Source organism: Monodelphis domestica, chromosome 2, assembly GCF_027887165.1.
Source record: "Monodelphis domestica isolate mMonDom1 chromosome 2, mMonDom1.pri, whole genome shotgun sequence".
Classification (NCBI taxonomy): Eukaryota; Metazoa; Chordata; class Mammalia; order Didelphimorphia; family Didelphidae; genus Monodelphis; species Monodelphis domestica.
In genome coordinates this window covers 248560093-248582374 of record NC_077228.1, presented here as the reverse complement: position 1 = coordinate 248582374, position 22282 = coordinate 248560093, and the positions used below count along the sequence as shown (strand labels likewise).

At 38.8% G+C, this 22282-nt stretch overlaps 1 protein-coding gene across 2 annotated transcripts in view; it reads right to left on the bottom strand.

Moving 5' to 3' along the window:
- The window catches only part of MAP2K4 (mitogen-activated protein kinase kinase 4), a 232055-nt gene that overhangs the window by 32498 nt on the left and 177275 nt on the right, over positions 1-22282 (bottom strand). For both annotated transcript variants that reach the window (XM_001367861.3, XM_007483371.3), the window contains one exon: positions 20763-20814. In XM_001367861.3, the coding sequence (XP_001367898.1) occupies positions 20763-20814 (52 nt within the window). The remainder of the gene's footprint in view (positions 1-20762; positions 20815-22282) is intronic.

The following is a 22282-nucleotide window of genomic DNA, read 5'->3' as shown; positions in this document are numbered from 1 at the left end:
GAAGAAAATGGAATATTATTTCCTTTGAAGTTAGAGGGAATAATATTTATTATTTTTATAATAAAAATAGCAAGAATTTATATATATATATAAATATATATATATATAAATATAAATATATATATATATATATATATTGTGGATTGCAAGAGGAAAAGATGGAATTTTGCAAGAAGTGTGAGTGACAGCAGAGACCATTAAGAAGCAACATGCTGGGAGAGAGAAGAATTGAGAGAGCTTAGGGAAAAACACTGGGGGCTTCTGGAGCTGAGATCTCGAACTAGCAGGGAGGATTTCCTTGCCAGGGATCTTTGCCAAAAGCCATTGAGGATTTCATCTCTGTCTGTCCAGAAAGTACTTCCATCAAGTTACTTCTACAAATTAGTAACATCTCAATAGTGTCTAAACTCCTCTGATATTGGGGGGCCAAGGACTCTTTGTTGGAGAACTCACCTCTCCCCCTTGCCCTTTGCACTAACTCTATCTCTTCCGTAATCCTATACTATTATAATTAAGATTTAGAGATTAGTGGGAAGGTTTGGTGAAACTCCGGTTGACTGAATAGTTACTAGAGAGAAGGACCAAATAAATGGGAATAAATTAGGGGACCAACTTCCTCATTCCAAGTCTCCAACTCTTCCCATTACCATTACTGAAAAACCATTAATGCACAGTCAGATATCTTTTTGAGATTTATTGATGAGAGCAAAGGGGGAAGAGTATCTGTTGTGGCCAGACCTGCCATAACAGAGTGTTAACCAAGACTCTTCCCCCGCTGAGTCAAGGACATTAGGGAAGTTTGTCTTTGGGTCCACTTTGTTTCAGAAAATCTGGGTCACCTCCTGGTCTACCTGATAGAGAAGACCTTCCTTCAACTCCCCATCACCATCTCACATCAGGGAACCCCTTATTACCTGTGCAACACCCCTTGACAGCCTCACTCAGGGGAGGTGAAGGAGAGTAGGAGTCAGCTCATCTAAGTTCCTATCTCTCAACATATTGCTTTTATTTCTATACAGTCCCTTTAGGACTTCACTATAATCACATCAGGGGTGTATGGGGTGTCAGGGAGGGGTAGTATCTCTGGTATGGAGGGCTTGTTGTGCCCTCCTAGGGCAGCTCTCCAGCCTCTGACCCCCACCTGACACCCAGCTCTCACTTGTGTCCCAGTAGCTGCTAGCTTTGCGGCAGTGGCCACAACCCGGGCAACGGCTTCAACAGGCCGGCTAAACCTTGTGCAGGTAGCCATCGGGTCTTCGGCTCTTGGTGAACCAGGGCTTTGCTCACCCAGCATGTGAAGACTGCTTCGGCGGAACAGGTAGAAGAAACCAATAAGAAGGTTCACCGGCTGAGATGGCGACGCAGCAAAGCACTGTGGAGTGCTTAGGGTATGTTGGAGCACAAAAGACAACACGGCCATCCAATGCAGCTGAGGAAGTCTCCAGATGTAACGACTTTTCGTGCCACTGGACCCAGGCTTCCAACGCCGAGAGAGTGGGACTGTCTCTGTGCATAGACTTTTCCACTTAAATCTCTTTCACACACAAGTATCTTTGTGCACACTCATGTATACTAAACCCGTCCACCCTCTTCAAGACCTGCAGCGATGGGGGAGTGGCGACGCAACAGGTGGAGGTGACCACTGGCAGTTGTAATCACGATCCTGCACGTAGGCGGCCCACGGACCAGTGGTCGTTCGGCCCTGTAGGGCAGCAGGGACGTTCAGCAGCATCCTGGGTGACTGAGCAGCCCTCTCTAGGACAGCACTGCTCACCCTAATCAAGGGAGGGAACTAGAAAAGGTGTCCCAAACATTGCCTGCCCTACAAACACTCGGTCAGCACACCGCGGCTGGCGGGTCATCCCTTTAAGCGGTCAAAATTAAAAGAAACAAAATACAAAGAAACTCCTACTAGGAGCATGGAACATCAGAACATTACTTGATAGAGAGAATACCCCAAGACCTGAGAGAAGAACAGCCCTAATAGGTAAAGAACTGGCGCGATATAACATCGACATCACAGCCCTAAGCGAAACACACTTACCAGAAGAGGGATCACTCAGCGAACCCACCACTGAATACACCTTCTTCTGGAAAGGTAGAGCCACAAATGAAAACAGAATCCATGGTGTTGGCCTGGCTAGCAAGACCAGTTTGCTCAAACAGCTGCCAGACTTGCCTGTGGGCATCAACGGGAGGCTCATGAAGATCCATTTGCCTCTCAGCAAAGACCGGTATGCCACAATCATCAGTGCATATGCCCCAACACTGACCAGCACAGAGGAGACCATTGAGCAGTTCTACACTGACCTGAATGCCATCCTGCACTCAGTGCCCACAAATGACAAGCTGATATTACTGGGAAACTTCAATACCCGCATGGGCCAAGACCATGAAAGATGGAAAAGAGGGCTTGGCAAACACGGCGTGGGCAAAATGAACAACAACGGCCTACTGCTACTCAGCAAATGCTCAGAGTTCGAACTCACCATCAAGAACACTGTGTTCAGAATGGTGAACAAATATAAAACAACGTGGATGCACCCACAATCAAAATAGTGGCATCTCATTGACTACATCATTGTACGCCAGCAAGACATCCAGGATTTAAAGATCATCAGCGCCATGAGAGGAGCTGAATGCTGGACAGACCACCGATTGGTTAGAGCAACTCTTCAAATGCGCATTGCACCTCACCATCCAAAATGCGCCAAGACAGTTTGTGCATTTTACAGCGTGAGTCTTCTTAGAGATCCATCTTATTTGCAAACATTCCAGTCCTGCCTGGACGACAAGCTGTCTGCCAAGGGACCACTCACTGGAAGATCAACTGAGAAATGGAACCAGTTCAGAGACGCAGTGAAGGAAACATCAAAGGCAGTCCTAGGCCCCAAACAACGCAACCACCAGGACTGGTTCGACGAGAACAACACTGCTATTGAAGACCTATTGAGCAAAAAGAACAAAGCCCTTATGGAGTGGCAAAATAACCCAAACTCTGCTCCTAAAAAGGAGAGATTCAAGTCTCTCCAAGCCACGGCGCAGCGTGAGATCAGGAAGATGCAAGGCCGATGGTGGGGGAAAAAAAGGCAGAAGAAATCCAGCTTTTTGCTGATACAAAAAACTACAATTTTTCAGTGCCCTCAAGACTGTCTATGGGCCATTAAAACCCACCACCACTCCCTTGCTATCCTCTGACAGTGGTGGAAAGAACACTTCAGTCAGCTTCTCAACCGCCCCTCTTCAATTGACCAAAGCGCCCTTGACCAGATCCCCCAAAACCACACCATTGAACAACTTGATGTCCCTCCTTCAATAGAGGAAGTCCAAAAAGCCATTAAACAAATGAGTGCAGGCATGGCACCTGGTAAAGACGGGATCCCAACCGAGGTGTACAAGGCCTTAAATGGAAAGGCACTCCAGGCATTCCACATAGTGCTGACCAGCATATGGGAAGAGGAAGATACGCCCCCAGAACTCAGAGATGCCTCCATCGTAGCCCTATACAAGAACAAAGGCTCACGAGCAGCCTGTGACAACTACAGAGGCATCTTACTACTCTCCACTGCTGGAAAGATCCTTGCCCATGTTATACTCAACAGACTCCTATCATCTGTTTCAGAGCAGAACCTGCCTGAATCACAATGTGGTTTCCGACCAGATCGCAGCACCATCGACATGGTCTTCATGGTGAGGCAAATGCAGGAAAAAATGCCTTGAGCAGAACCGAAGTCTCTACATTGTCTTCATAGACCTGAAAAAGGCATTAGACACAGTGAACAGGAACACATTGTGGGTGATCCTCAGCAAGCTGGGTTGCCCAGCAAAATTCGTCAAACTGATCCAGCTCTTTCATGTTGACATGACAGGGGAAGTCCTATCTGGTGGAGAGATTTCTGATCTCTTCAACATCTCCAGTGGCGTGAAACAAGGCTGTGTCCTCGCTCCGGTACTATTCAACCTATACTTCACCCAAGTATTATGACATGCTGTGATGTATCTAGACCTGGGCGTCTACATCAAATACCGGCTGTATGGCTCACTATTCGACCTTCGCCATCTGACTGCAAAAGCAAAGACAACAAAGAGACTCATCCTGGAATCTCTCTTTGCAGATGACTATGCTCTCATGGCCCACCAAGAAAATCATCTTCAAACCATTGTGGACAGGTTCTCCACCACAACAAAACTGTTTGGCCTATCAGCCTCAGCAAAACAGAGGTGCTGTTCCAACCTGCACCAGGGAGGCCAACTAACCAGCCATGCATTACAATCGATGGCACGCAGCTTTCTAATGTCAACACTTTCAAGTACCTGGGCAGCACCATCGCTAACAACGGGTCCCTAGACCATGAGATTAATGCCAGGATCCAAAAGGCCAGCCAGGCACTTGGGCGGCTACGCTGAAAAGTCCTCCAACACAGCGGTGTAAGCACTGCGACGAAGCTCAAAGTGTACAACGCAGTGGTCCTCAGCTCGCTACTGTACGGTTGCGAGACATGGACACTGTACCGGAAGCACATGAAACAGCTGGAGCAATTCCACCAACGCTCCCTCCGGTCAATCATGAGGATCTGATGGCAGGACCGAATCACCAACCAGGAAGTCCTCGACAGAGCCAACTCCACCAGCATCGAAGTCATGGTCCTCAAAACCCAGCTACGATGGTCTGGACACGTCATCTGCATGGACCCACAGTGAATACCAAGACAGGTATTCTATGGTGAACTGTCAGCTGGACTCAGGAAACAAGGCCCACCAAAGAAAAGATTCAAGGATCAGCTAAAGTCAAACCTGAAGTGGGCTGGCATGACACCAAAGCAACTAGAACTTGCTGCCTCTGACAGAAGCAGCTGGTGAACCCACATTAACCATGCCGCCACCACCTTTGAAGGTGAGTGACGTCGATGTCTTGCTGCTGCGCATGAACGCCGACACCAGGCCACAACCGCACCTCCCGTAACAACTGGCATCCCATGCCCCATGTGCCAGAAACTCTGCGCCTCAGCCTTTGGACTTCAAAGCCACATGAGGGTACATCAATGGATGATAATGCACAAAGATAATTGTCATTCTCAGTCACCAAGAGACTACCAGACCATAATCACATCAAAAGTATAGTGAATATACAATCATTACAGTTTTTGGCCAAGCTAGACAAGGATCAATCTTTTAGAATCCGTAATAACTGACAACCCGAGTGCGAGTTGGAAGGTAGCCATTTTGGTTACAGCAGCCTCAACTAGCCAAGAAATCTACAGAATTGAAACTCACTCCAAGGGGGGTGGGGTTCTTAAAGGGATAGACAAAGTCAAGTAGAGGTTTTTAGTTTTGTTTTTGTTTCCTGCAAGTAGCAGCATGAACCTAAAACTGCTGGTGGTAATTGCATACCTGGTTTAAAGGGGAAGTATGACAACCATAGTTGTTCTTCCCCGTGGTTAATGGGACAGTCATCTCCCTATTGCATCTCCTCACTTATCTGAGAACACTAATGAATAAAATTCTTGGGAAACAGGCACAAAATACTGATAAGCAGAAGTTAGTACTGGCATTACAAGAAATAGACAAACTGAAGGAGCTGTGCCAAGAATTGAAAGAGAACAAAACAAATACATGGGAACCTGTTCTAGAACAAAACAAAGGCACAGATATAGGCAATGACAAGCAAGCTACAAGTGGGGCTGAGGGTTCAGAAAATATTTGACCTATCCAGGATCATGTAACTTTGCAGGAAGACTCAGAGATTGTCCATTTAAGGATACATAAGCCTTTCTCTGCTGCCAATTTGGAAGGAATACGTCAACGAATGCCTAAATGCTTCCTGGAGCCTTACAAATGTCTTAAGGAGCTGAAACGGGCAATAAGGTTATATGACCCAAATTTTGTAGATATGGAACTTCTTTTGGGGGAACTTTATACCCCAGGAGAGAAACAGCAATTCATTAATCATACCAGGGAAGACCCAAACCTGAGAAATTAGCCATTGGAATATACTGACTTGGAACTTTCAAACCCTCATAACTTGACCTATTTAAGAAAAGCAAGAGAAAACCTCCTGGAAAGTATGAAAAAATTTGCTTCAAGACCAAATTCTTGGGGCAAATTCAAGAGAATGCACCAAGAACTCACTGGGCAACCTTCCCTATATCTCACCTTGTGGAAGTTGCTGAAAAGATCTTGGGATTCTCTGAGCAGAGTGAACAAGCCATACAACACATCCAGAGACAATTTCTTAAAGGATGCACTCCTCCAATCAAACATTATGTTAAACAGTTTTGTCCCAAATTCAAGACCATGAGCCTAGAAGAACTTAGAAAATCATCTACTTACATTTTTGATTCAACTAGAGAACAGTACCAGGAGAGGAAAGAACAAATAAAGGACTTAAAACAGCAATTAAAGGAAGCCAAAGAAACCATTAAGCAGAAAGAAATTGAAGAGGTGAAAAACCTGGCAACCTTTAAAACTTACAAACCTAGGATCCAAAACCAATAAGCCAGGCAATCCACTTCAAAAAGGTACTTCTGTGACAAATTCAGACACATAATAAGATTTACCACTTAAAGACTCAAAATAGTCCAGAAAAATCTTATGGCAACAAAAACCAGTAAATAAGTATACTAGAAATAACAATGCAAGCAATAAGAAGTTTTAATAAGTTTTCCCAAGTACTCTCAGGTACTACCAAGAATGCCACATTATGATGCCAGGAACAAGCATTACCACTAATAGGAAAAAGAAAATGGTACAAGAAGAGTTACAGGTCAGAGAAACTTGATGGGCAATATTTAGTTGCAGAGATAAATTTTGGGGATAGTAAATCAAAGTGCAAAACCTCTGAACAACTTGCAGTAGAGCAATTGCAAAGAGATGTAGCAGAAATCAAAGACAAGATCTTTGGAACAAAGGAGAAACAATGGGGTACAAGAAAGCAATAAAGATAATAGGCAATACCTTATAACATACATGGAGAAATCACTAACATGGAAAGACTTATGAACTAATGATTACAAAAGTATAGCAGTTACAAGTGAAAACTTGCAGAAGTCCTCAGCACAGAGTCAAGATGATCTTAAACAAGAACATAGTAGCGTAGTGAAAGAAACAAAATTACCTGGGTGTCCCACAAACTTTGAAGTGCAGACTGCAAAGGGAAACCATGAAAACACAAAGGATTTAGCTAGAGAATCCAGTGAGGTGATACAAGCAACAGTTTCTAGCACCCAAACAAGCCGACCTCCAAAATAACTGGTACTAGGAAATGTTACTGCAGAGGGGAATTCAATTGACATGGGCATAATATTAAACCTCAATCCTGCAATCAAGGAATTCAACCTAAAGCATCCACAGAGGCAAGATCATGGCATCAGTGTCAGAAACACCACAAAATCAGACTGGTAAAACTTCAATACAACCTGGAACTGAAGTAATTCCCTGTATGTTGTAAAATGGAGATTTGAACCCTAGACTTCAATCCCCAGAAGTCCTTGATACTTCCCAGAATTCCCTATAATCTCACCTGAGTCTCCACCTGGACAACATCACAATGAGTTTTTAACTGGCAGCAAGCCTACTTCGCCCTCTTCCATTTGCAAGGATGTAGTGGGTAGGCTAACTGTGGGGGTTTTGAATGAGCTAATCAGCCCTAGGCACGTGGTTTTTCTATTTTGTATTTTCCTTATTCCTTGATTTCTAATAATCTTTAATAAACCTCTTAAAATATAATATTTCTATTACTAGAGACTAAATTTAATTTTTACAGTTTTGGCAACCACCAAATTTTGGTGAGAACTTCTCAAAAAAAAAAAAATTTTAAAGGTAGCCTAGATAATTTTTTTAATTCCTCCTGCCAAGGCTTTTCAGCAAAACTGATTCTTGAGCTCCTCCTGACCTTCTTGCCCAAGATTGCTCACCTGGTCCTGGTCCTGACCCTGCCCACTTGGCTCTTGCCTATTCCTGCCTCCATTTATCTGCTCCAGACCTGCTTGGCCCAGATCGCTCTCCCGATCCATACCTGCCCCAGCCCAACCCCAGCTGATCTCCAACCTCTCAGCCAGATAACCCCAGGCCCAGCCCCAGGCCCCAGGCTGCTGGTATGTGCCCCATATGTCTTCAGAATCAAAAACCAGCTGGTAAAAAAGGGGGTGATCTTTCCTTAGGCTACAATTAGCCTCCATGTGGCAAGGGACCACAGGGGAATCAACAAGGAGAAGGAAGGGACTTCTCCAAACAGGAATTTACAAGTATGGCATATTTTATGAGAGAGCAGTACATTTCCTATCTAAAAGAATGTTTTTTCATGACTGCACAGATTCTTTTATTTATCTCACCTGAGATTCAGGAGAGAATTTCAACTCCCTGCAACTCTTTGGCATGATTTGAGATTCCAAAAACCCACTCTCAATGGGGGAGTGGAGGGGAAGTGCGGCAGCTCAGTGGCTCAGTGAATTGAGAGCCAGGCCTAGAGACGGGAGGTGCTGGGTTAAAATCTGGCCTCAGACACTTCCTGGCTGTGTGACCCTGGGCAAGTCACTTGAACCTCATTGCCTACCCCTTACCAATTTTCCGCCTTCTGACAATAGGCATCTAAATGGATGAAGAGAAGAGAAGAGAAGAGAAGAGAAGAGAAGAGAAGAGAAGAGAAGAGAAGAGAAGAGAAGAGAAGAGAAGAGAAGAGAAGAGAAGAGAAGAGAAGAGAAGAGAAGAGAAGAGAAGAGAAGAGAAGAGAAGAGAAGAGAAGAAGAGAAGAGAAATCAACAAACTTTAAAGAGACTGGAGGTTATATTTTTAAGGCATTTCAGACTCCAATGTTTTATAAAATCTCTGTATTTTATTGCATTTTGCTGATTGCTTTGTCTAAGATTTCATTTTGTTGGTTTTAAGTTCATATAATAATGCATTCAATACTATTCTGTTACACTGAATCATTTTAATATACTGGGTTTTAACTACTGTTATATTCTGTTGCTTTTCCCCTATAACTATACTGAACAAATATTATTGAATAAGCCCATATAAAAACAGCCTTTTCTATTTTTGAATTTGTAAATTGTCACCTAAAGGATGGATAGACTTCATAAAAAACTGGTTACAATTGTATAACAACCTTTGGAAAATTTAATGAGCTAAATATCTCAAATTGATTTTTAGGGGTCCTTTAGACATGCCTTTTAGAATTTTTTTTAACAATCTCTGGTCATTTTGCCTGCCCCTAACAGGAGGTAAGGTCCATTTTATTAGCTGAAGTGAAATACAAATTTAATCCCCACCTCCCACATTTATAAAAATGTGAATGGATGGGACATCACAGTCTCATACCAAAGGAGCTGGGAAGTTAATCCCAGGGCATAGTACCCCTAGATGACTCTCAAAAGAGTCATTTATAACTCTTCAGCTCACTCTACCCAACATCAACAATACAGAAGTTTGGGGTTTTTTTCCTAGACTCCTCTGCCACATTTTTTAATGATATCTAGATTTCATGATGATGTTCTAGACCCAAATAAGTTTTACTTTGTTTAAAAATGTATTTGCCAAGGTTGAAAGATTTGCTCTGTCTATAAAAATTTGTGACAAATATCCAACAGTTCATAGGCTTTTAAAAATGCCATACAGCAACTTATGTGAAATATGATAGTGGGTTTGTTTGCTAATTGTATTTAACTGGACTATTGTGAATTTGCTGTACTACTGTTATTTAAAAAAAAAAACTGTTACCTTGTAAAAATAATTTGCTTGTACTCACAGTAGATCATGGCCAGGTATGAAGAGGAAATGGATCTCATTTTTGGTGAGAAACCTTGTATTCTATATTTCCTTAGCTGACACAGTGTGTCAATGATTATAAGCTATATTTTTGAATTTTAAAACTCTTTTATTATTATATTTTTCTTGCAATGTGCAATATCCTATTTCAGTCTTTTATTTTTTCTCTCCTTTTTATATTTGAAGCACGTCACCAGTATTAAGATTTTCTTTAACTTTTTGATTTAGCAGTAATATGTTTAAAATATATTTGCTATAATGTCAATGCATGCCCCAAAAGCTTGAGACTATAAAATTGATGCCATTAATTGTTTTTAAAAAAATATGGGACTTTACTTAATGATTCTGTCTGATTCCAGGACAAGATAATACAAAAAGAGCCATTGCACAGGGCCAAAGAAGCACAAAGCTAAACTGCCTAGTGCCAATTGAGCACAAGGTCAGAGATCAACCAATACCAATGGGGTTGATGAAAATTCTAAGCAAATACAAAGGACGTGAACCTAGTGTGAGACTGGAGGTTGCGACGCCTGACATATGTTAAGACATAGGCCTTCCTTGTATCCACACTCTTCCGTGAAAATGCTTACAGACAAGTGTTTCAAATTTGGCTCCTATCTGGCTCCTATAATCTAATCCCTATTCTGTCTTTCATAAATGTGGCAACTTTCTGTAGTCCTGGCCACTGACAGGGTAAATGCATCAATGCTTAAATCATTTTAATTGGGCCCTGATTCAAGGACCTGTTATAGATTTATTTTTCCTTCACTTGGAATTTTTATACATAAGAATTTGATAGTTTATATTTCATCCAGAAATTATCTTTTTTATTTGGATTTTTTTTATGCTTTTGATTTCTCTTACCAATTAACTCATGTACCTCATAACTCAGCCATGCATCCGTAAGTGATCCCTGTGTTTTTCAATCACCCTCTTCAGAGGGGGAATGTAAAAATTATTATTATTTTAAATTTCAAAGTTTAAATTCCTTGAAAGAGTAATTTTAGGTTAAGAAACATGCTACTTCTCCGAATCCAGAAACTGAACTGTTTAGAGAAGACACCATAAAGATGCCTCCACAAACCACAAGCTGCAGGAGAAGATCAAGAATGAACTTTGGGTGTGGTTGATTGAACATTTATTTGTATGTATACTTTCAGGCCAAAGGGGACTGCCCCCTAACTGGCTTTTTGTCAATGTGCCTAGCAATCATTGCTTTTGTTCGCTTTTCCACTTATCCTCAAATTGTTGTAATTTCAAAGTTGGTATGTTTACAAGACCTATTCTAAATATTTCTTTCCCCCCTCAAAATAACAAACTTTAATTTATCTTAAAATTCTCAATCTGACTAAATTCTATGTCTAAGATTAGAATTATAGAAAAGTCATAGGAATTTATACGTAGGAAATTTCCATACAGTAACAATATTTCAACAGTGTAACACCCTGTAACAATCTAAATTTTCTTATTCCAATGAACAAGTACAAATTTATAATTATGAAATCATAATAACTCTTCTAATTTCTATAATATTAATAAATCCTGATTTGAAAAATCATATCATAAAATATATTGCTCTGTCCCTAGTCTATCTCTAGTTCTAAACTTCCCTGATCTAATCTTTCCCTATTTATAAATGATTAATATATTAGTCTTCTTTATGCTGTTAGGATGTTAGACCACTAGTATCTTACAAATGTACATTGTTTTTTCTGTATAAACATTACATATGTACAAATACATATTTCATATTTGCATGAGTCCTGACCAGAAGTCATTCAGACAAGAATTCTTGTATTTTCTTGCCTGCATGAGTCCTGCATAAGCTCCATTGTAAATTATAAAGTTCATATTGATTGATCTTATCTACAATGCAACCCAAAATATATGTCAGTGTGTATGAATAAGTGTTTGTGTACTAATTATGTAGTGTTGATGCATACTTAATTTTCTTCAGGAAATCCTCTTCTCAAGTTGCCTAAAGATTTATTATTCCTCCTTCCTGTGTTGATTCTAATGTGCATGTGGATGCAATTCCCTATGTGAAATTAATGTGTATGAAGATTAATCTTATGTGACCCATTATTATCAGTTCTTGTTGTTAAAGTTCTTTTGTTGTCCTTGATGTTGATTGAAATAATTCTATTGGTCCAGTGAACTTCCTCTGTACAGCATACATACTTGCCTGTCGTCTCTCTTTGAATGAAGTCCTGTGTTCTCTGATAACTATAACATACAAGATCATGAATGTGTATAAGATTATCATGTGCATGGGTGTAAGATTGATTTTTCTTTTTGTGTGCATGTATGAATGATTTCTTCATGTGCACATATATCATCTATGTACACGTTCATGTATGTGTATATATCTTTTGTAATTTATTATTAGTATATTTCTGTTATATGGTTTTGGAGCTTTGGAGATGGAAGTTAACATTTAGTTGTTGATCCTAGCAGAGATTTGTGATGATTCATGGAGCTATTTCTTGAGATTCAGAGTACTGTATGTATATATTTGTGGAGTGCTTTATTCTATTTCTTCTTTACTCTCATTGTTCCCATTTGCAGAGACAAATTCAGTTATTTCCACGGCATTCGGTATTTCTTCAGATTCTAGTATGTCTCTTGCAATCTCTTCTGGATTTATTCTGGGTATTCTGTTGTTCTATCATTATGGACATAATGTTTCACATGAGAGGCACTGTACCATTGATCTTTGCTTATTTTGATGAATGTAGGAGTAGCTAATACTACTCTGAGTGGGCCATTCCATCTAGGCTCAGTAGAAGTATCTCTGACAAAATTCTTCACATACACTTTATCTCCTGGTTTGATATTGTGCAGTGAGAAATCTAGTGATACCCTTTGAACTAACAATCTCAGATTCTTGAGTTCTTCCAATCTATCTTGTATTTCTACTAGACAGGTGTGAAGTTGACATTCTCCTCTTAGCATGGATATATAAGATGGTTTAGCTGTCCGTCCATGCCATAATGGTTGTCCATAAACAATTTCGAACAGGAAAATATGCAAGTCTCCTCTGAGTCTGGTTTTAAGGTGGAATAGAGCCAAAGGAAGAACATCTGTCCACTTAAGATGTGTTTGTGCGCAGAGTTTTCCTATGGTTCTTTTAAACTCTTTATTCATCCTCTCCACCTGACCCAAACTCTGCAGTCTGTAAACACTGTGTAGGCTATTTTTAATGCCTAAGTTCTTATATACTTCTTGCAATATTTGTGATGTAAAATGAGTACCCCTGTCTGAGTCAATTACATCAGGAATGCCATAACTGGGAATTATTTCCTTCAGTAATGTTTTCACTACTATGGTTGAATTGTTATTTTTAGTCAGATATGCCTCTATCCGTCTACTCAGATGATCCATGATTACAAGTGCATATTTATATCCCTTGTCACAAGGCATAAAAATGTAGTCAATTTGCAAACACTGGAAAGGTGTATAAGATAAAGGTCTGCCTCCCAATGCTTTGTTCTTGAAATGACCTTGACTGAATTTCCTACATCTATCACATGCCTGACAAACTCTAATGACATTTGTAGATATCCCCAGGGCTGTCCAAAATCTTCTGATTTCATCTAACATGGCTTGAACTCCATAATGACCTTTGGAGTGAATCACATTACACAGATGTTGATAAAGCTTTCTGGGCAGTATGGGCTATCCTCACTATCCGTATTCCTTTTACTCATTTGGCTCCTAGGTATTTTTGCCATAACTGAATCTCATCTCTGTGATATACTTTTGTAATATCATCCTTTTACACCAGAGAAAGAGTCAGAACATGGTAAGGACCAAATCTAGCTGCATATCTTGCTGTTATGTCAGCCCTGATTTTTCCCTGGGATATGTTGTCCTTGCCAGAAGTGTGTGTCTTGAAATGTATCACAGCTACTTCACTTGGCAAATCTACTGATGCTATTAGGCAGGATATGAGATCTTTGTATACAGTCTTCTTCCCAGCTGATATTATAAAACCTCTGTTTTTCCATGTATAAGCATTAGCATGCACGGTTGCAAATGCATAATTTGAATCTGTATACACATTTCCTCTTTTGTCTTTGGCCAATTCCAGTGCTGTCATGAGAGCTTTTCATTCAGTACCTTGGGTGCAGACATGATCAGGTAGTGAAGCATGCCATAGTGTTCTGTCATTGGTCACTACTGCTCCACCTGTGACTCTTTGTCCTCTAAAAATGTATGAGGATCCATCTGTATATAACTCAATTTCTGGATCAATAAGAGATATATCTTTTAGGTCATGCCTTGGTTTATGTAACATTTCTATTACTTGGGTGCAGTCATGTAGTGGTTCTTCTCCTAAAGGCAAATCAGGTATCAGAGTTGCTGGGTTTGGAGATGTACATCTGTGAATGGTAAGATTATCCTTTCCTAGCAAAATGATTTTATACTGAGATAGCCTAGCAGATGTGAATGCATGCATACTCTGTGACCCCTTAAAAGTTTTTCAATTTGATGAGCAGAATATACATGGAGCTTACATCCCAATACTATTCATTTGCTTTTTTCACTATGAAGGTGGCTGCTGCTATACTCCTCAAGCAATGTACTACCTTATTAAATATCATACTGTACTATGCTACAGTTCTTAAATTAAGTCCTAGGCATTGCGCTAGAACTCCAGAAGCTATGCCCTGAGTTTCATGAACATACAGATGGAATTCTTTGTCATAATTTGGTATTCCTAACACTGGGGCTGTTAGAATTGCCTGTTTCAACTTTGACAAAGTATGGAGATGTTATTTTGTTATTTGCAATGGTTCTACCTCATTCTTTGTCAAGTTTGTTAAGCATTTAGATATGTTGGAATACCCTATGTATGACATATTGCCAAGAGAAACCTGCCATCCCAAGGAATGTTCTAAGTTGTTTCTTTGTTCACAGGATTCCTAGCTTTTGAAAATCAGCTATCCTTTTACTAGAGATTTTCCTGGTGCCCTTTTCCAGGATAAATCCTAAGTATTCAATTCTTAGGAGAACCATTGTAGCTTCTTCCTAGAGACCTTATGTCCTCTCTTATACAACTCCATTAGCAGCCTTTTAGAATCTTCCAAGCATATTTTAGGATTGGGTGATACAAGGAGTAGATCGTCAACATAGTGTACCAGTTTGCCCTGCTTGAATTTAATAGTCTCTAGGTCTCTCTTAAGCAATTAACAAAAAAATGGACACACTTTCACAACAGCCCTGAACTGAACAAGTCCAGCAGAGCTTATTTTAGCCCTTGAGAATGCAAGAATGTTTTGGGAGTCAGGGTGCAACGGTATCGCAAAATAGGCATTGCTCAAGTCTATCACGGTGTACCACTGTACATTGGGTGGTTTCTCTGTGATGATGTCATTCGGTGATGATGTTATAGTGTGTCTTAATAAAGCTGTTGACTGCTCTAAGATCCTCCACAAATCTCCATGAAAAAGACCCATCAGAATTTTGTTTGTTCTTCTTGATGTCTAAGATTGGGTTGTTAAATTCTGATACTGTTGGTCTTAATATGCCCTACTCCAGTAAACTATTGATTATAGGAGTTATGCCTAGAATTGCTTCTTTACTGAGCTTATTTTGAGGTATCTTAGGAGGCACGTCATCCCTGACTTCTATTTTTACTGGTGTTGCTGATTTAATTCTACCCACATTCCTCTGATGTTCAGCAAATACTCCTTGTGGTATATCAATGGGAATTTCATACATCAGTGTTCACTCTTGGTGCTGTTCAGTTTTTTCATCTAGTTCCAGAAATAATAAAGAATAGTGTTAGAGAAACTGCTTGGGTAGATGTAAATATATGTTCCCAGATTGCTCATAATGCAAAGTTGCTCCTATTTTACATTTTAAAAATCCCATCTCAAAATATTGTCCAGAAATTCAGGAATTAGGAGAAATGTATGGCCAGTGGAGAGAGGACCTAGTTTTACCATTGTGCTTTTGAGCTCTGAGACCTGTTGTATTTCCCCAGTAGCTCCTGTCACTGAAACCATACCCTTAATGGTAGTATCTCCTGGGAATGACTTTAATATGGACTTGGAAGCACCAGTATCAATGAGAGCTTTGTATACCTTCTTTCCCACATTAATCCAAACATGTGGTTCAGGTGTGTCAGTTGTTGTTAAACCAGTTGTTGTTGTTCATGGGCACTGCCCCTACATTAGCTATTGTCGGTGAGGTTGGACTAATTGAAACTTCTTGGCTTAAAGTACTTTCTGTTTGTTTCCTGTCAACTGCATCTTCTTCATGGACAATTGCCTGTTCATTTTGCAGCACCAGGCTAGACTTAGGCTCTGTGTTTAGAATGTTAGAGAATATCAAGCTTTTTGAAGACTGAGTATCATTGAAAGGTGTTTCTTGCTCTATTCTACCTATGCTTTCATTTGTTGTTGTTGTGCACTCTGGTATTAGGGCTAACATATCTCAGTTGTATGGTTATGTATTCTTGTCAACCCCTTTCCCAAGTTTACAATTAACATGTTTTGAATCTTTTCCTTTAAATTGCAATGGGTAAAATATTGCTGCTTTTGCATTCAAACTAGTTTCCTTTTTCTCTTGAGTTGTCCCTAAACGTTCCTTCATTGTTTCAATTAGCCCCTGTGTGGATTGGTTTGGTTCTGTAAGCTATATATTTCATTTCTTCAGACATAGATTTCATTGTATCAGTTTTCTTTGCTACTATTGTATTAGGATGGTGTAGAGAATTGTGATGTTGTTTTTTTTTCTACTGATGTAACATTATATTGTTGTTGATATAAGTTTTTTGCAAGTTATCTTTCTCTCTCCAAACCCTAAACCAAACCTACCTGCAAAGAAATTTTCTAGATAAGCTCTAACCTGTTCTTTAGTTTTCTCTTTTCCTGATACTATGCTCCCTTCATTTGAATATATATATGTGTATATATATATATGTATATATATATATATATCTTGTTGTATCTCTGCTATAACATTCTGAATCTCTTTCTCCATATCCATAACTTCTCTTTGCTTTTTATTAATGTTTTGTTCCAACCTCTTTGTAAAATGCTTAAAGAACCCAAAATCACATTTGTAGATACCTCCCTTTTGTCACCATCACCCTTTTCGTAATTTATATCTAATCCCCCATGTTTCTTACTCTTAACTATTTTCCAGTCATTGCCCCCATATGCATCTGTTGTTTTAATGAACCAAGGTTCTGGCTTCATGCTGTGTATCTCTGTCCTTTAGCTATGAATTCTGAGTAGCAAGGTTTCTCCCCCCTATTGATAGTTGCCTGTACTGTTTTTAAATCAGGAGCTTCAGATTCTTTTAGTCTGCAGTGATCACAACAGCTCTTATTGTATCTTTCATAGTTCCTATAATATCCTTTGTTCTGGGAATTGGTCTGATATCTCCCACTGCTATTATGTCCTTGTTCATATTTCTGTTTTAGAGAATAATTTCTATGTGACCAATTCTGTTACAAAGGAAACACCATCTAGTATCTCTCTGACCCCTCTGTTGTGATTGATAGTTCTGTCTGTTATAGGTTCTGATAGTATTTAGATTTTTAACTTCTTCAATCGCCTTCTTCTTCAGAGACTCTAATGTTTCTTGTAATTTTAGCTTTAATTCATCTTTCTCTCTTCTTTATGATTCTCATAAAGATAGGTCCCAGTGTCTCTCAGGTCAGCAATGGTTATTGAATCAAATTTGGGGAAGAAGTTTCTGAAAAAATGTTTCTTTTGGTAATTGCATCCTTTTAGAAACTGCCCACAGACATGAGCTACTGACTCTTGGAAATCCTGACTAATTCCCAAGATTGACCCCACATTCTCCGTGATAAAACTAGCAGGGTTTTTGTTTTGGTTTTGTGTCATTCTGTCAAATTTGCTACAAGCATTAGGTCAGTCACAAAATGATTTGATGGCTTGGAGGAGGTCTTCTTTGCATCTTTTTTTAGGTAGGAGAAATTTGCAGATCTCATGAAAACAAAATCTTCCCTCTGATGTGCCCTAGGCCAGTCCTTCAGATTGTCATGTTGTATAGTCTTCTCTACAAATTGTCTCTGTTCGTGAGGACTTAATACTTCCCCCATAATTAACTCAACATCTTCAAAATCAGGCTCATATACTTTGAATGCTCTTTTTAATTCTTTAACACATCTGTGGGGTTCTGAAATAAATTTTGGAAATCTCTTCTTCAGAGATTTCAGGTCTTGTGTAGGGAAATATTTGTGTATTTCTGTATGGAGGACCCCAGAACCATCAGTCAGCCTAGCCACGTCATGAAGAGTCATAATTTCTGTGACTTCAGATGTTAAGTTGTTCTCTAGCTTGTTAACTGACTTGGTATTGTTGTCAACTCCAATAGCTTCAGTTGTTAAATCTTTAGCCTTGTCTGAATCACTGCCCTTCTTGTCTTTATCTGTCATATCATTATTCTTTGTCTCTCCAGTCCCCCCATCACTACCCTTATCCTTTTTCTTCTTATATAAGTAGTCATTACATATCTCGGTCAGGATAGGTATTTGTTTGAATAAATCTTCTAGACTATTATCAATTAGGAAAACTTGAGCCTGTTTCTTTGGCAAGATCATTCTCACAACAGTTTTTACATAAGTCAGGGTCTGGATAACTTCCATCAGGATAAGGTAGACTTGGGTCACTGTCTGCCACATAAATGAATTGTTGAATGGTCTGATATTCATAAATAAAGTTGTATTCAAAATAAGTTTGATTGTGTCCATAACTACCGATGTCACTGTATTGTATATTGGACAGTATGTCCAATATACTCCAAAAATCATGATTACTAATGCCCAAAACAATAACTGCCACATGTTGTCTTTTCCCTAATAGTCTGAACCCCAAAGATGGCTACCCTGCTCAGTGTTCCAACTGTCACCCCCTTGCAGTTAACTAAGATGGATTCTTTTGAAACAGGGGTGCCAAAACTGTACTGGAGGGGGATCAGGAACCAAAGCTTGACAGGTCTCAGAGAGGGAGGGAACAGATAAAGAGAAGCAGCACTTCCTCTCCCAGACAGAGCTGTCCAAGAGAAGATGAAGTTGGATCAATGTCCAGTGCTGAAAGGTAAAGAGGAAATCCCCTTCAATCTCTGGTTTCTGTCCTCTTTCCTGGATGGATATTATCTTGACCCCCTTAGTACATTTGGAGAATGAGATGTTCAATTCTATTTATTGTCTGGAGATTTAGGATTGGTAGGTTTAGGGAAGAGGGAAAATAGGAAGTCCCTATTTCTAGTTTCAACCTAAATTGCCTTCAGGGCTTGAGGGCTCAGATCTGGAGACCTGGGTCCCTGAGGACTATTGTGGAGTCAGGGTGGTGTAATTTCCTAATATAGAGAGATACAGCTTTTGAAGATATCAATGAAAAATCTCCTGGGTGGATAGTCTCTTGTCTTCTCCAAAGGGAAAAAGTCTCTATCCACCACTTTCGAGGAAAGATAGCTAATCTAAGTTAAGCTCAATGAGATGATCTTCTCCCTTTCAGTTTGGAAGGGATAAGAACTCCTTTTTCAACTGTCCATCTGCTTTTCTTGACTGGAGGTTCTAGTCTCATTCCCCGTTCCCAGCCAAAGTTCCATTTCCTTCCTGCATAAGGTTTCCTTGTAAATCAAGTCCTTATAGTGTAGTCTGTACCTCTCTCATCCACAGTAGATGGAAATAAATTAGGGGACCTGACTTCCTCATTCCAACTCTCCAACTCTCCTCATTAACATTATTGATAAACCATTAATACACAGTCAGATATCTTCTTGAGATTTATTGCTGGAAGCAAAAGGGGAAGAGTATCTGTTGTGGCCATCCCTGCCATAACAGAGTGCTAACCAAGGCTCCTCTCCCGCTGAGTCAAGGACATTAGGGAAATTTGTCTTTGGGTCCACTTCAGGCCAGAAAATCTGGGGTTATCCCCTGGTCTGCCTCATAGGGAAGACCTTCCTTCAACTCCCTATCACTATGTCACATCCAGGGATCCTTTATTGGATTCTCTGCAACACACCTTGACAGCCTAACTCAGGGGAGGTGAAGGAGAATAGGGGCCAGCTCATCTAAGTTCCTATCTCTCAACATATTGTTTCTATTTCTATAAGCTCCCTTTACAACTTCACTATAATCATATCAAAAGTATAGTAAACATACAATCATTACACTTTAAAGTTTACAAAAAAATTTACAGATGCTTACTGATTTAAACCACTTTAGTTTACAAAGCACTTTCTTTCAAATAACCCTGTGAAGCAGATACCACAAATATCATTCATTTTTCCATTATACAAATAAGTACTTGCCCATGATCACAGAACTAGAAAATGTGTCAGGTAGTTCTTATATTCACTACCGTGCTTCTCTGTTTTAAGATGTATTGAAGTGAAAATGAGAATAAATAAAAGAACTCATGTTGCATGAGAAGATGATAACTTGATGAGAAAAGTAGCCTGAAAAAGCTAATAGGCAGATATTACAAAGGAAATAAAAGGAAGAATACCAAGTGAGGCATTTCAAAGGTAGATAGAACAATGCCTCCCTAATGATGAGTTTTATCCAAGCTGGTATACTGCTGAAATGAAATGATGAAAAAATAAAACTTACCCCCTTTATTCCATATTCAACAGTAGTTGGAAATTTTCATTTGACAAATTTAGTTTTCTGATCTAACTTTAAAAGTAGTAAGTTTATATAACTATTTCCATATCAAGAAAAACTGGTACACAATGAACACAAAGGACATCTTAAATACAAATGATGAGCAGGTTCAAAGTCATTTCCTTATTTATTATGTTAATAAGTGAGACTGGGCTATCAGGAGTAAAAAGGATAGTTGTTTTTTTTTTTTAAAGAGCAGCTTGTGCCTGCTGCCGACAATGCAAAACAACTTTCAAAGAAAAATTATACCATAATATTTGTGGCATAATTTTCAATGATATTTCAAATTAAGGGAAAAAAAGTTAATTTCTTTTCAACAAAGAGAATGCCCATGCCTACCTACCTCTGTGAATAATTTTCAAGTTTTCTTTTAAGTGGTTTAGTGCTTTCACAGTCTAGAAAAAAGTAGAAAGAGAAATGAAATTTATGTCAATTAGAAAAATAAGTTACATTTAAATATCCTAAGTTTTTAAAAGCTGCTAATTAAGAGTATTTGTAACCTATTATAATTTTAGTTAGATGATTAACTGATTGTAAAACTTAGTTTCTTATATTTCCTTGCGGTTTCACATTTACAGAAAACAGTTAATGCCAAAATAATAAACAAGTCAATGAAAGTTATATTCATCAGCTTTTTCAGGAATAAAAATGTCTATCATAGAATGAAAGGATTATCCCCCATCCGTCTCACCAAAAGGGTTTAATATCGCATCATTTTCATATCAACAAATCTTGTTTTAAAAAATTTTTTAAAATTCCTGTCTCCCTCTCCCCAAACTAGAAAGCGATCCCTCATAATAAAGAATTTACTAAAAGTAAAAAAGATAAAAACATCAAAACTAATCAATACACACCAAAAAAAATGACAATATATGCTGTTCCTCATTCATGGAAACGCTCCACTCTCCCCCCAGGCACCCTTGCTGCACCTTTGAAAAGGCAGTATTTGTTCATACATGTTCTTCTTGGGTGAAATTTGTTGTTTATTATTTTGAAATATGCTTCACCAATTGTTTTGTGGTAGTTTTTATTTTCAGTTATATTGTTAAGCTCATTGTGAACACTTTTTTTCTAACTGTTTACTTCTGTTCATGAATAATCATGTTTCTATGTTTCTCAATATTTGTAACATTCTTAATTTCTTACAGCACAATATTCCATATATTCATGTGCCATAATTTATTTAGCAATTTCCCAAATGAAGGGCTTCCACTTTATTTAAACTTTTTGCTTCTAAAAATATTTTTGTGAAATTAAAAGATCTCTTTGGTATACTGTCTAAAGGGGAATTGCTAGGTCAGATATAGATATTTTATATACATAATTCTAAATTGTTTTCTAGAATATTTGTATTTTTGTATTTTTAATGTGTTTCTACAACCCCTTCAACATTTATTTTTGTCTTTTGCTCTTTTTCCAAATTTGCTGGTTGTGAGGTAAAAATCTCTAGGTTGTTTTGATTCTTTTTTTTTCTGATTTTCATATACTTTCAGGTGGTTGCTAATAGTCTATATATTTTGGACCTTAGTCAAGTCATATATCATGAACTTGTTGGTAAGTCTCTAAAAGCTTTATAAACCCATGAATTTTTATTATTTTGCACTTCTAGTTATATCTGGTTGGTTAGAAATACTAGAACTAATTATATTGCTGTGGGTAAAGTTATTAATAAAGCATATTAAAAAAGAAATATTAGAGAGCTTGTAAGATTACTATAATCACTAGAAAATTAAGTTAGGGAGAATAAGAAGTAAGACTTCTACATTAAATCTGATAACATGCAAAGTACAAAACACGAACACAATTATGCTGATCATTTTGAGGATGATAACTACAAAGAGTATTTCATAAATTTGAAGACAA